Consider the following 13,939-nt stretch of genomic DNA (forward strand, 5'->3'; position numbering starts at 1 on the left):
AGCTGTGGTTTCAGACTCCGATGCTGCTGTCCATAACCATTGATTGAAATGTATTTGTTACGTTGGTCCATAACAGCTGATATGGTTCTGTGCAGCGTACAGTTGCATCATGTTGTATAGAAGCCATCTCTTCCTTGACTGTGTAACCTATAAGGACTGTCCAGTGGAAAAGAGAGGACTGAGACGACCGCAGGTCTGCCACCTTATCAGGTCAGTGTGATGTGTGTCTGTGTGTGTGTGTGTGTTTGTGTTCGTGTGTCTGTGTGTGTGTGTGTGTTTGTGTTCGTGTGTGTGTGTGTTTGTGTTCGTGTGTCTGTGTGTGTGTGTGTTTGTGTTCGTGTGTCTGTGTGTGTATGTGTGTGTGTGTCTGTGTGTGTGTATGTATGTATGTGTGTGTGTTTGTCACTATTCTACAGTACAATTTGATCACAAAACATGAAATTAACTTTAGAGCTATATATCCTGACCTCTACCTATATATCCTGACCTCTACCTATATATCCTGACCTCTACCTATATATCCTGACCTCTACCTAGATATCCTGACCTCTACCTATATATCATGACCTCTACCTAGATATCCTGACCTCTACCTATATATCCTGACCTCTAACTATATATCCTGACCTCTACCTATATATCCTGACCTCTACCTATATATCCTGACCTCTACCTAGATATCCTGACCTCTACCTATATATCCCGACCTCTACCTAGATATCCTGACCTCTACCTATATATCCTGACCTCTACCTATATATCCTGACCTCTACCTATATATCCTGACCTCTACCTATATATCCTGACCTCTACCTATATATCCTGACCTCTACCTATATATCCTGACCTCTACCTAGATATCCTGACCTCTACCTATATATCCCGACCTCTACCTAGATATCCTGACCTCTACCTATATATCCTGACCTCTACCTATATATCCTGACCTCTACCTATATATCCTGACCTCTACCTATATATCCTGACCTCTACCTATATATCCTGACCTCTACCTAGATATCCTGAACTCTACCTATATATCCTGACCTCTACCTATATATCCTGACTTCTACCTATATATCCTGACCTCTACCTAGATATCCTGACCTCTACCTATATATCCCGACCTCTACCTATATATCCTGACCTCTACCTATATATCCTGACCTCTACCTATATATCCTGACCTCTACCTATATATCCTGACCTCTACCTATATATCCTGACCTCTACCTAGATATCATGACCTCTACCTATATATCCTGACCTCTACCTATATATCCTAACCTCTACCTATATATCCTGACCTGCAGGTTCCCAGCGGTGTTTGAGGCTATATACTGTTGTGTTGTTACTATAGTAACTGTATTCTGTCCTATAGACAGTGGATCAGCAGGTTCTCAGCGGTGTTGGAGGCTATATACTGTTGTGTTGTTACTATAGTAACTGTGTTCTGTCCCATAGACAGTGGATCAGCAGGTTCCCAGCGGTGTTTGAGGCTATATACTGTTGTGTTGTTACTATAGTAACTGTGTTCTGTCCCATAGACAGTGGATCAGCAGGTTCCCAGCGGTGTTTGAGGCTATATACTGTTGTGTTGTTACTATAGTAACTGTGTTCTGTCCTATAGACAGTGGATCAGCAGGTTCCCAGCGGTGTTTGAGGCTATATACTGTTGTGTTGTTACTATAGTAACTGTGTTCTGTCCCATAGACAGTGGATCAGCAGGTTCCCAGCGGTGTTTGAGGCTATATACTGTTGTGTTGTTACTATAGTAACTGTGTTCTGTCCCATAGACAGTGGATCAGCAGGTTCCCAGCGGTGTTTGAGGCTATATACTGTTGTGTTGTTACTATAGTAACTGTGTTCTGTCCCATAGACAGTGGATCAGCAGGTTCCCAGCGGAGTTTGAGGCTATATACTGTTGTGTTGTTACTATAGTAACTGTGTTCTGTCCCATAGACAGTGGATCAGCAGGTTCCCAGCGGTGTTTGAGGCTATATACTGTTGTGTTGTTACTATAGTAACTGTGTTCTGTCCTATAGACAGCAGATCAGCAGGTTCCAGCGGTGTTTGAGGCTATATACTGCTGTGTTGTTACTATAGTAACTGTGTTCTGTCCCATAGACAGCGGATCAGCAGGTTCCCAGCGGTGTTTGAGGCTATATACTGCTGTGTTGTTACTATAGTAACTGTGTTCTGTCCCATAGACAGTGGATCAGCAGGTTCCCAGCGGTGTTTGAGGCTATATACTGTTGTGTTGTTACTATAGTAACTGTGTTCTGTCCCATAGACAGTGGATCAGCAGGTTCCCAGCGGTGTTTGAGGCTGATCCTCAACTAGAACAGATGATGGGAGAATTGTGGACCCTGGCCAGGTCTGAGACACAGGACATCATAGACACATCCTACCTGTGAGTCACACTGTGTGTGTGCCTGTGTGTGTGACTGAATGGGTGTGCTGTAGGTATGTATTAGCTCCAGCCCGTTGTGCAGGCCTGTCACCACACCAGGAGACCAGGTGACAAGTAGAGTAGGTGACAAAGATCTTAGTCTCTCCTAACAGCTGTCTGTCAAAGGGCTCTATCACTGGTAACAGAGTCTACTGGTACAAAGAGCTCTATGACTGGTAACAGAGTCTACTGGTACAAAGAGCTCTATCACTGGTAACAGAGTCTACTGGTACAAAGAGCTCTATCACTGGTAACAGAGTCTACTGGTACAAAGAGCTCTATCACTGGTAACAGAGTCTACTGGTACAAAGAGCTCTATCACTGGTAACAGAGTCTACTGGTACAAAGAGCTCTATCACTGGTAACAGAGTCTACTGGTACAAAGAGCTCTATGACTGGTAACAGAGTCTACTGGTACATAGAGCTCTATGACTGGTAACAGAGTCTATTGGTAACAGAGTCTACTGGTACAAAGAGCTCTATCACTGGTAACAGAGTCTACTGGTACAAAGAGCTCTATCACTGGTAACAGAGTCTGCTGGTACAAAGAGCTCTATGACTGGTAACAGAGTCTACTGGTACAAAGAGCTCTATCACTGGTAACAGAGTCCACTGGTTGAATGAAGTATGAGAAGTGTTTCAACACCTGCATTGCTTGCTGTTTGGGGTTTTAGGCTGAGTTTCTGTACAGCACTTTGAGACATCAGCTGAGGGAAGAAGGGCTTTATAAATAAATTTGATTTTGTTTTTCCTTTCTCCTTGATGTTTTAGTTATGATGCCATCCCACCATGTCTGTTTGAGTACGCTTCCTGTCACAGAGGGAAATGTTCTTGTACGTTTGAGACCTTCTCACAACTCAGGTAATATTGTCACGTAATCATCCCTGCCTCTTCTATTCTACTGTATTCTACTGTAATCATCCCTGCCTGTTCTATTCTACTGTAATCATCCCTGCCTGTTCCATTCTACTGTAATCATCCCTGCCTGTTCTATTCTACTGTAATCATCCCTGCCTGTTCTATTCTACTGTAATCATCCCTGACTGTTCTATTCTACTGTAATCATCCCTGCCTGTTCCATTCTACTGTAATCATCCCTGCCTGTTCCATTCTACTGTAATCATCCCTGACTGTTCTATTCTACTGTAATCATCCCTGACTGTTCTATTCTACTGTAATCATCCCTGCCTGTTCCATTCTACTGTAATCATCCTTGACTGTTCTATTCTACTGTAATCATCCCTGCCTGTTCCATTCTACTGTAATCATCCCTGCCTGTTCCATTCTACTGTAATCATCCCTGCCTGTTCCATTCTACTGTAATCATCCTTGACTGTTCTATTCTACTGTAATCATCCTTGACTGTTCTATTCTACTGTAATCATCCCTGCCTGTTCCATTCTACTGTAATCATCCCTGTTTTTAATGGTGTTTCCCCTCAGTATAATAGTAATAATATAGTAATGTAATAATCAATAGCCCAGCGAACCTCAGCCTGTCAGGCTCCGTCTCAATCTATTCTATTCTACTCTAATACTCGCTGTCCTGTGTGTTGTTTACTTATCCCCAGGTATAACAGTAATGTAATAATCATTTGTTTCCCCCCCCCAAAAGTCCAGTGATCCCAGTCTCCCAGGCCCCGTCTCAGTCTGTAAAGAAGAGGAAGGTCTCTCTACTGTTTGACCACATGGAGCCGGATGAGATGGCTGAACACCTCTCCTACCTGGAGTTCAAAAACTTCTGCAACGTCTCGGTGAGGGAGGGAGTCAGCCAGGCGCCAGTCAGCCAGTCAGTCAGTCAGCCAGCCAGCCAGTCAGCCAGCCAGTCAGTCAGTCAGCCAGCCATCCAGTCAGCTAGTCAGCCTGTCAGTCAGTCACTAAGCCAGTCAGCCAGCCAGTCAGTCAACTAGCCAGTCAGGCAGTCAGTGAACTAGCCAGTCAGTCAGCCAGCCAGCCAGCCAGTCAGTCAACTAGCCAGTCAGCCAGTCAGTCAACTAGCCAGTCAGCCAGCCAGTCAGTCAACTAGCCAGTCAGCCAGTCAGTCAGCCAGTCAACTAGCCAGTCAGGCAGTCAGTCAACTAGCCAGTCAGTCAGCCAGTCAGCCAGCCAGTCAGTCAACTAGCCAGTCAGTCAGCCAGTCAACTAGCCAGTTAATCAGCAAGTCAGCCAGTCAGTCAACTAGCCAGTCAGCCAGCCAGTCAGTCAACTATCCAGTTAGTCAGTCAATCAGTCAGCCAGTCAGTAAGTCTGCTAGCCATTTAGTCAGTCAGTTAAAGCAGTCAGTCAGTTAGCCAGTCAGTTAGTCAATATGTGTGTTTGAGGTGGACTACATTGCTTGGACTGGGAATCATTGATCTACAAAGCACATTGCATCCCAAATTACTACTCATTACATGATTGAGATTATAAAATATTTGCAAAGCCTAACTGAGACTGATTCCCCTTAAACAATGTAATTTTATTTGACCAACAAACAACTAAATGGAGTAACACTGCAGGAAGGTTCATTTAAATTGAGCCATTGATTTAAAAATAATAACAATTCTGTTTGTTAAAGACATGCTCAGGTACTTTGGCGACTAGTCTTTAAATTTTTTTTTACTTCCCTCTTTGGGCTGGATGTGTCAATGTGTCGTTCCTTAATGAATCATCTATGAGCAGAATTACTGTCTTACGTCAATTAGAAGCTGTGCGGAGCAATTTTCCCTCACGTGGGTCCAGCCCCCTAGAAATCCGATGAACCCTTGCCATTTGAGTGACAGCTTCTTGCCATTTGAGTGACAGCTTCTTGCCATTTGAGTGACAGCTTCTTGCCATTTGAGTGACAGCTTCTTGCCATTTGAGTGACAGCTTCTTGCCATTTGAGTGACAGCTTCTTGCCATTTGAGTGACAGCTTCTTGCCAATTAAGTGACAGCTTCTTGCCATTTGAGTGACAGCTTCTTGCCATTTGAGTGACAGCTTCTTGCCAATTAAGTGACAGCTTCTTGCCATTTGAGTGACAGCTTCTTTCCAATTAAGTGACAGCTTCTTGCCAATTAAGTGACAGCTTCTTGCCATTTGAGTGACAGCTTCTTGCCATTTGAGTGACAGCTTCTTTCCAATTAAGTGACAGCTTCTTGCCAATTAAGTGACAGCTTCTTGCCATTTGAGTGACAGCTTCTTGCCATTTGAGTGACAGCTTCTTGCCATTTGAGTGACAGCTTCTTGCCATTTGAGTGACAGCTTCTTTCCAATTAAGTGACAGCTTCTTGCCATTTGAGTGACAGCTTCTTGCCATTTAAGTGACAGCGAGCAAGAGAGAGAGAGCAATGTTGAATAGTACGCGATTTTCAGGGACCACTTTTGGCTTGTGAGCTATACGTTCAGTACTGGCTGAAAGGCATACAAAAGTAGCGGAGAATGTCTTTAACAAGTTCATGTCCTCTCTTACCTGCCTGTCTCTCTCTCTCTCTCTGTCCACTCCTGTGTCCTGTCTTACCTGCCTGTCTCTCTCTCTGTCCACTCCTGTGTCCTGTCTTACCTGCCTGTCTCTCTCTCTGTCCACTCCTGTGTCCTGTCTTACCTGCCTGTCTCTCTCTCTGTCCACTCCTGTGTCCTGTCTTACCTGCCTGTCTCTCTCTCTGTCCACTCCTGTGTCCTGTCTCTCTCTCTGTCCACTCCTGTGTCCTGTCTTACCTGCCTGTCTCTCTCTCTGTCCACTCCTGTGTCCTGTCTTACCTGCCTGTCTCTCTTGCTGTCCACTCCTGTGTCCTGTCTTACCTGCCTGTCTCTCTCTCTCTCTCTGTCCACTCCTGTGTCCTGTCTTACCTGTCTCTCTCTCTCTCTCTCTCTCTCTGTCCACTCCTGTGTCCTGTCCTTTCCTGCTCTGCGCCAGTTCCTGGATTACCGTAGCTACGTGGTGCGTGGCTCTGTGAGGGACAACCCATCCCTGGAGCGCAGTGTCATGATGTGTAATGGGGTGTCTCAGTGGGTCCAGCTGATGATTCTGAGCAGACACACTGCACAGCAGAGAGCCCAGGTCTTCACCAAGTTCCTACACGTAGCCCAGGTAACCTATAAACACACACACACACACACACACCACTCAGCAGAGACCCCAGGTAACCTATAAACACACACACACACCACTCAGCAGAGACCCCAGGTAACCTATAAACACACACACACACACACACACACACACACACACACACACACACACACACACACACACACACACACACACACACCACTCAGCAGAGAGCCCAGGTAACCTATAAACACACACACACACCACTCAGCAGAGAACCCAGGTAACCTATAAACACACACACACACACACACACACCACTCAGCAGAGAGCCCAGGTAACCTATAAACACACACACACACACACCACTCAGCAGAGACCCCAGGTAACCTATAAACACACACACACACACACACACCACTCAGCAGAGACCCCAGGTAACCTATAAACACACACACACACACACACACACACCACTCAGCAGAGACCCCAGGTAACCTATAAACACACACACACACACACACACACCACTCAGCAGAGAGCCCAGGTAACCTATAAACACACACACACACCACTCAGCAGAGAACCCAGGTAACCTATAAACACACACACACACACACACACACCACTCAGCAGAGAGCCCAGGTAACCTATAAACACACACACACACACACCACTCAGCAGAGACCCCAGGTAACCTATAAACACACACACACACCACTCAGCAGAGAGCCCAGGTAACCTATAAACACACACACACCACTCAGCAGAGACCCCAGGTAACCTATAAACACACACACACACACACCACTCAGCAGAGACCCCAGGTAACCTATAAACACACACACACACACCACTCAGCAGAGAGCCCAGGTAACCTATAAACACACACACACACACCACTCAGCAGAGACCCCAGGTAACCTATAAACACACACACACACACACCACTCAGCAGAGACCCCAGGTAACCTATAAACACACACACACCACTCAGCAGAGAGCCCAGGTAACCTATAAACACACACACACACACACACCACTCAGCAGAGACCCCAGGTAACCTATAAACACACACACCACTCAGCAGAGAGCCCAGGTAACCTATAAACACACACACACCACTCAACAGAGACCCCAGGTAACCTATAAACACACACACCACTCAGCAGAGACCCCAGGTATTCACCAGGTTCATACACGTACCCCAGGTAACTTATAAACAACAAACGAGCTAGTGTGAGTTCTGTACAGCATATGAAGTGTGAGTTCTGTACAGCATATGAAGTGTGGGAGTAGTGTCCATGAAAGAAGAGTTCCCATCTAGAGGTGCCTGCCAGCGGCGGTTGGTGACGTTTAAGATAAGGGAGGACTAATATATTTTTATGAACATGGCCTTATTTCTATTACAGCATATTGGATGACTGTCCTTCATTTTCCATTCACCCAGTTCAATGTAACAGTGATAGGTTTAAGCTACTACATGATAATATAATTTTCCCTATACCCATCATGAGGTTGCTACAACCTAGCCTATGAATGAAAGTTTACAACGTAAGGGGCACACAGGTCGAGAGAAAAATTTGAGTAATCAAAGTGACAGACCGTGACACATCTCTTGGCTGCATCTAGCTGATCTAGGGTGTGATCATTAGTCCAACAGTTGGAGAAATGCAGGTATGTTGATCACTGTTTTGCTCAGTTTGCTTCTGTTTCAGAGATGTTTTTCAACAGTATCGGTAGAATGAATACACCCCTGATCACACGCAAACACTGTTAATTTTTTTGCTCGTTGTAGAATTCCTTCTCACATCTACGTGCTCTCCTCCTCTCACCTTTTCCCTTCGCTTGTGAACTTCAGTGAACACCACATCAGCTGTCTGTGACCAGACAAACAAAAAAACCACTTTCCTCATAACCAACTACACACAGCCTACATCGTTGTCACCATATTAGCTACTAGCTACTATAACTAACGTGTTAGTCAACCTGCTACTATCATGGAGTACAGTGTACAATCAGCAAGCAGTTTAGCAATTACACCGGCAGGCCCCTGGGGCAATAAATTAATAAAACCAAAAGCTTACCTTGACTTGGAAGAATTCCAGTGTTGGATAGCCATAGCCAGCTAGCTAACATAGCATCCCTCTCTGTTGGATAGCCATAGCCAGCTAGCTAACATAGCATCCCTCTCTGTTGGATAGCCATAGCCAGCTAGCTAACATAGCATCCCTCTCTGTGGGATAGCCATAGCCAGCTAGCTAACATAGCATCCCTCTCTGTTGGACAGCCATAGCCAGCTAGCTAACATAGCATCCCTCCCTGTTTGAGCTGGGTGTTTGAGTAGGCTAAACTAGCTAGCTGTTCAACTATTGTCTTTCTCTCTCTCTTTGAGTCAACTATTTACCACATGTTATGCACTGCAGTGCTAGCTAGTTGTAGCTTATGCTTTCAGTACTAGATTCATTCTCTGATCCTTTGATTGGGTGGAAGACATGTCAGTCCATGCTACAAGAGCTCTGATAGGTTGGAGGACATCCTCCAGACATTTCCATAATTACTGTGTAAGTCTATGGAAGGGGGTGAGAACCATGAGCCTCCTAGGTTTGGTATTGAAGTCAATGTACCCCAGAGGAGGACGGAAGCTAGCTGTCCTCCGGCTACACCATGGTGCTACAGAGTGCTGTTGAGGCTACTGTAGACCTTCATTACAAAACAGTGGGTTTTAATCAATTATTTGGTGACGTGAATATATTTAGTATAGTTTTATCTAAAAAGGATAACTTGAAAATGTAGAATATTTTTTATTCACTGAGGATGGTCCTCTCCTTCCTCCTCTGAATAACCTCCACTGGTGTCTGCTGACATAAGTTCCCTTTTCTTTAGAATCCAGAACCACTTCCTGAGATGACAAATAAACGTATTTTCCCCCTCCCCCTGTAGAGGCTGCATGCGCTGCAGAACTTCAACACTCTGATGGCGGTGACGGGTGGTCTGTGTCACAGCTCCATCTCTCGTCTGAAGGACACCGCCAGTCTGCTACCCCCTGACGTCACTAAGGTCAGCCTTAACCCTAACCTAGCTGATGGGATCCTTAGCTGGGATAGGCCCTAACCCTAACCTAGCTGATGGGATCCTTAGCTGTGATAGGCCCTAACCCTAACCTAGCTGATGGGATCCTTAGCTGTGATAGGCCCTAACCCTAACCTAGCTGATGGGATCCTTAGCTGTGATAGGCCCTAACCCTAACCTAGCTGATGGGATCCTTAGCTGTGATAGGCCCTAACCCTAACCTAGCTGATGGGATCCTTAGCTGTGATAGGCCCTAACCCTAACCTAGCTGATGGGATCCTTAGCTGGGATAGGCCCTAACCCTAACCTAGCTGATGGGATCCTTAGCTGGGATAGGCCCTAACCCTAACCTAGCTGATGGGATCCTTAGCTGTGATAGGCCCTAACCCTAACCTAGCTGATGGGATCCTTAGCTGGGATAGGCCCTTGATAATAGGCGAATGTCATATGTATCCATAAGTAGCAGATGTTCTAGCTACCATTACGTGGTAATACATTTCTTGTTGTTCTAAACATGTTCCAAATTCAATCCTCCCAGTGGCGGTTGGTGACGTTTAAGATGAGGGAGGACTAATATATTTTCATGAGCATGGCCTTATTATTTCTATTACAGCGTATTGGATGATTGAGTGCATGGATGATTGTCATTCATATTCCATTCATCCAGGTCATCGATGGTTTAAGCTACTACATGAGCCTCCTAGGTTTTGTATTGAAGTCAATGTACCCCAGAGGAGGACGGAAACTAGCTGTCCTCCTTTATTTGTTGAGGCTACTGTAGACATTGCAAAACAGTGTGTTGTAATAAAATATTTGAATGACATGAATATATTTAGTATAATTTTTTATCTAAAAAGGACAAACTTTTTTTCATGTTACACTATTTTTTATTTTTTATAAAATTCACTGAGGATGGTCCTCCCCATCCTCCACTGAAACCTTCACCCCTGAAGCACCGGCGACGTCCATGTAGGAAGTAATCCCCTTCTTTACCTTCTCCTCTTCCTCTCCAGGCCCTGAGCGAGATGACAGAGCTGCTGTCCTCCTCCAATAACTATAGTAACTACCGACGGGTGTACAGTGAGTGTTCAGGGTTTAAAGTGCCTATCCTGGGGGTCCACTTGAAGGACCTGATCTCCTTGAACGAGGCCCTGCCAGACTACCTGGAGGAGCAGAAGATTAACCTGGGGAAATTGCAGCATCTCTACTCTAACATCTCTGACCTGCTGTCGGTACACTCCTGCTCTCCTCCGTTTGAAGCCAACAAGGACCTGCTGCATCTACTTACCGTGAGATTCATATTGTATCTTTATTTATTTTTATTTATCCGTTATTTAACCAGGTAAGTTGACTGAGAACACGTTCTCATTTACAGCAACGACCTGGGGAATAGTTACAGGGGAGAGGAGGAATGATTAGACAATGACCTGGAGAATAGTTACAGGGGAGAGGAGGAATGATTAGACAACGACCTGGAGAATAGTTACGGGGGAGAGGAGGAATGATTAGACAACGACCTGGGGAATGGTTACAGAGGAGGGGGATGAATGAGACAATTGTAAACTGGGGATGATTAGGTGACCGTGATGGTTTGAGGGCCAGATTGGGGAATTTAGCCAAGGACACCGGGGTTAACACCCCTACTCTTACGATAAGTGCCATGGGATCTTTAATGACCTCAGAGAGTCAGGACACCCGTTTAACGTCCCATCCGAAAGACGGCACTCTGCACAGTGTCCCCAATCACTGCCCTGGGACATTGGGATATTTGTTTAATTTGTTGAAATCTTCATTTATAACAAGGCTAGAATACCTTTTTCTCAAATGGAATTGATTTAGTTTTTATCGGTTTCTGTACAGCACTTTGAGATATCAGCTGATGTACGAAGGGCTATATAAATACATTTGATTTGGTTATAGGGCTCCGTTTAGTGGTATGGATACTAGTGGTATGGATAAAGCTATTACTAAAGTAGATGTATTGAGACACAGTAGACCTCTTAAATGTATAGTCACCCCCCCCCATCGTCCTCTCCCCCCAGCTGTCTCTGGATCTGTACTACACAGAAGATGAGATCTATGAGCTGTCCTACACCAAGGAACCCAAGAACCCTAAGACACAGGTCAGTACTGGACACCTAAAAACATTATATATCAGTGGGGCAAAAAAGTATTTAGTCAGCCACCAATTGTGCAAGTTCTCCCACTTAAAAAGATGAGAGAGGCCTGTAATTTTCAAGTTATTTTTCACCATAATTTGCAAATAAATTCATAAAAAATCCTACAATGTGATTTTCTTTCTCATTTTGTCTGTCATAGTTGAAGAGTACCTATGATGAAAATTACAGGCCTCTCATCTTTTTAAGTGGGAGAACTTGCACAATTGGTGGCTGACTAAATACTTTTTTGCCCCACTGTATGTCCGATCTAGTTGCGAGGAAGTGAATGGGCTTGTTCCACATTGCAGCCGACAACATACGTGACTGCCAACTGACTGATCAACAAATCACCTTGTATCATAAATAACTACTCAATTGTTATTTTGTAGATCAGTCAGTCACCATTTACCCACAATGCATCATGGGATTGATGCTCTCGAACACAGTCAATGATTGTACTCTTCGGGAAAAGGGGGTGAAATCTCTAGTCGTGTGCCAGCCTCATCAACTTCTTCCTAGGTCATTAGACACAGGGGCTGTCGAATCAAATCAAAATTATACTTGTCATAAGCGCCGAATACAACGTGTGTAGACCTTTACAGTGAAAGTGCTTAGAGCGACTAGTGTCACTCACTGTGCTCTCTCTCTGCCTCGCTCTCTTACTGCTGACATGCAGTTTATCAACGTTATCTGTTACCATCATCCTGCCTCCCTTCTTCCTGACCTCTGACTTTACACGCTGAGCTCACTGCATCATCCTGTGGGTGGAGGCTAGGCTACATCAAAGTTAACCACAAAAAGACTGAGCCCTTGACAAAGGCTTGTTATGTGGTAGGTGTTTTAACGTGTGCAGTCTTTCATGCCTCCTCCCTCCTTTTCTCTCTTTCCTCTCCTCTCCCTTCCCCTCCCCCCCTTAGCCTGTAGCACCTGTCAAATCCCCAGTTGTAGCAGAGTGGGGGTCAGGGGTGACTCCGAGGCTGGACCCAGACACCATCTCTAAACACGTCAAACAGATGGTGGATGTGAGTATCTGTCTGTCTCTCCGTCTGTCCTCAGCGACACTCCGGCTCTTTCTAAATGTATCTCTCCTGATTTCTCACATCCTATCTCCTTACTTCTCAAAACACAATGAAGAAGAAAGTCAGAGGAGGAGGCGAGGAGATAGGATGCAAGGAATCAAGTAGAGTTAAATTGGGATAGAACTGTGAGATGTGTTGCCTGTCTGTGTGTGAGTCTTTTTTCATTTCCTCATTACTGTGCAGTCTAAAGCAGAACTACCCCCCTTTGCTCTACCACAACACAAAGTTAGCATCATGTACTTTATCTGTCGTACCCATAGAGATGTGTAGAGATCCCAACGTTGATTCTGTCCCATCATGGTGTCTGTGAGCCCACAGTTCAGCACCATCTCCATTTTAAAGTAGTCCCATTTTCTTCTAAATTTGATGTTTTGAAAAAAAACAAGAAAAGAAAAAAACGTGTAAAGCTATTATTGGTGATTGACGTCCCAACTTGCAGTGCTGGAGTCTTAAACCAAAATCGTGTGTGTCATTTAATTGTGGCCACTAGATGGCGGTGATTTTCATTTTACGAACCAATGATGAAAGGTGAATAAAGACATCACAGTAATACTCCATTCACTACCTGTAGCTGTATAGTCAGTTTGTTTGTGTTGTTGGTCTCGGCTAGCTTAATGCTCCTGTTGTTAGCTAGCTAGCACTCAGTCACTTACGTGGCTGCTAGCATCGTCATGAAAAGAGGCTTGAGGGAAGCACTACAATATGACATTTTTTCTACATTGAACAAAAATATAAAACGTAACATGTAAAGTCTTGGTCCCGTGTTTCATGAGCAGAAAATAAAAGATCCCAGAAATGTTCCATACGCACAAAAAGCTTATTTCTCTCAAATGTTATGCACAAATTTGTTTACATCCCTGTTACTGAGCATTTCTCCTTCGTCAAGATAATCCATCCGCCTGACAGGTGTGGCATATCAAGAAGCTGATTAAACAGCATGATCATTACACAGGTGCACCTTGTGCTGGGGCCACTCTACAATGTGCAGCTTTGTCACACAACACAAGGCCACAGATGACTCAAGTCTTGAGGGAGGGTGCAATTGGCATGCTGACTGCAGGAAGGTCCACCAGAGCTGTTACCAGATAATTGAATGATCATTTCTCTACCATAAGCCGCCGTTTGCTGATGTCAATGTTGTGAACAGACTGCCCCTTGGTGGCGGTG

The 13,939-nt window shown here is 44.8% G+C and overlaps 1 protein-coding gene across 2 annotated transcripts in view; it reads left to right on the forward strand.

Moving 5' to 3' along the window:
- rasgrp4 (RAS guanyl releasing protein 4) overlaps window positions 1-13,939 on the forward strand; it is a 42,542-nt gene that overhangs the window by 17,291 nt on the left and 11,312 nt on the right. The window contains exons 4-12 of one of the 2 annotated variants that reach the window (XM_042297749.1): window positions 148-210; window positions 2,294-2,413; window positions 3,224-3,313; window positions 4,067-4,205; window positions 6,328-6,501; window positions 9,406-9,522; window positions 10,548-10,823; window positions 11,577-11,657; window positions 12,611-12,715. In XM_042297749.1, coding sequence (XP_042153683.1) covers window positions 148-210; window positions 2,294-2,413; window positions 3,224-3,313; window positions 4,067-4,205; window positions 6,328-6,501; window positions 9,406-9,522; window positions 10,548-10,823; window positions 11,577-11,657; window positions 12,611-12,715 — 1,165 coding nt within the window. The remainder of the gene's footprint in view (window positions 1-147; window positions 211-2,293; window positions 2,414-3,223; window positions 3,314-4,066; window positions 4,206-6,327; window positions 6,502-9,405; window positions 9,523-10,547; window positions 10,824-11,576; window positions 11,658-12,610; window positions 12,716-13,939) is intronic. The other variant, XM_042297750.1, reaches the window with a different exon arrangement.

This window comes from Oncorhynchus tshawytscha, linkage group LG14 (genome assembly GCF_018296145.1).
Source record: "Oncorhynchus tshawytscha isolate Ot180627B linkage group LG14, Otsh_v2.0, whole genome shotgun sequence".
Lineage (NCBI taxonomy): Eukaryota > Metazoa > Chordata > Actinopteri > Salmoniformes > Salmonidae > Oncorhynchus > Oncorhynchus tshawytscha.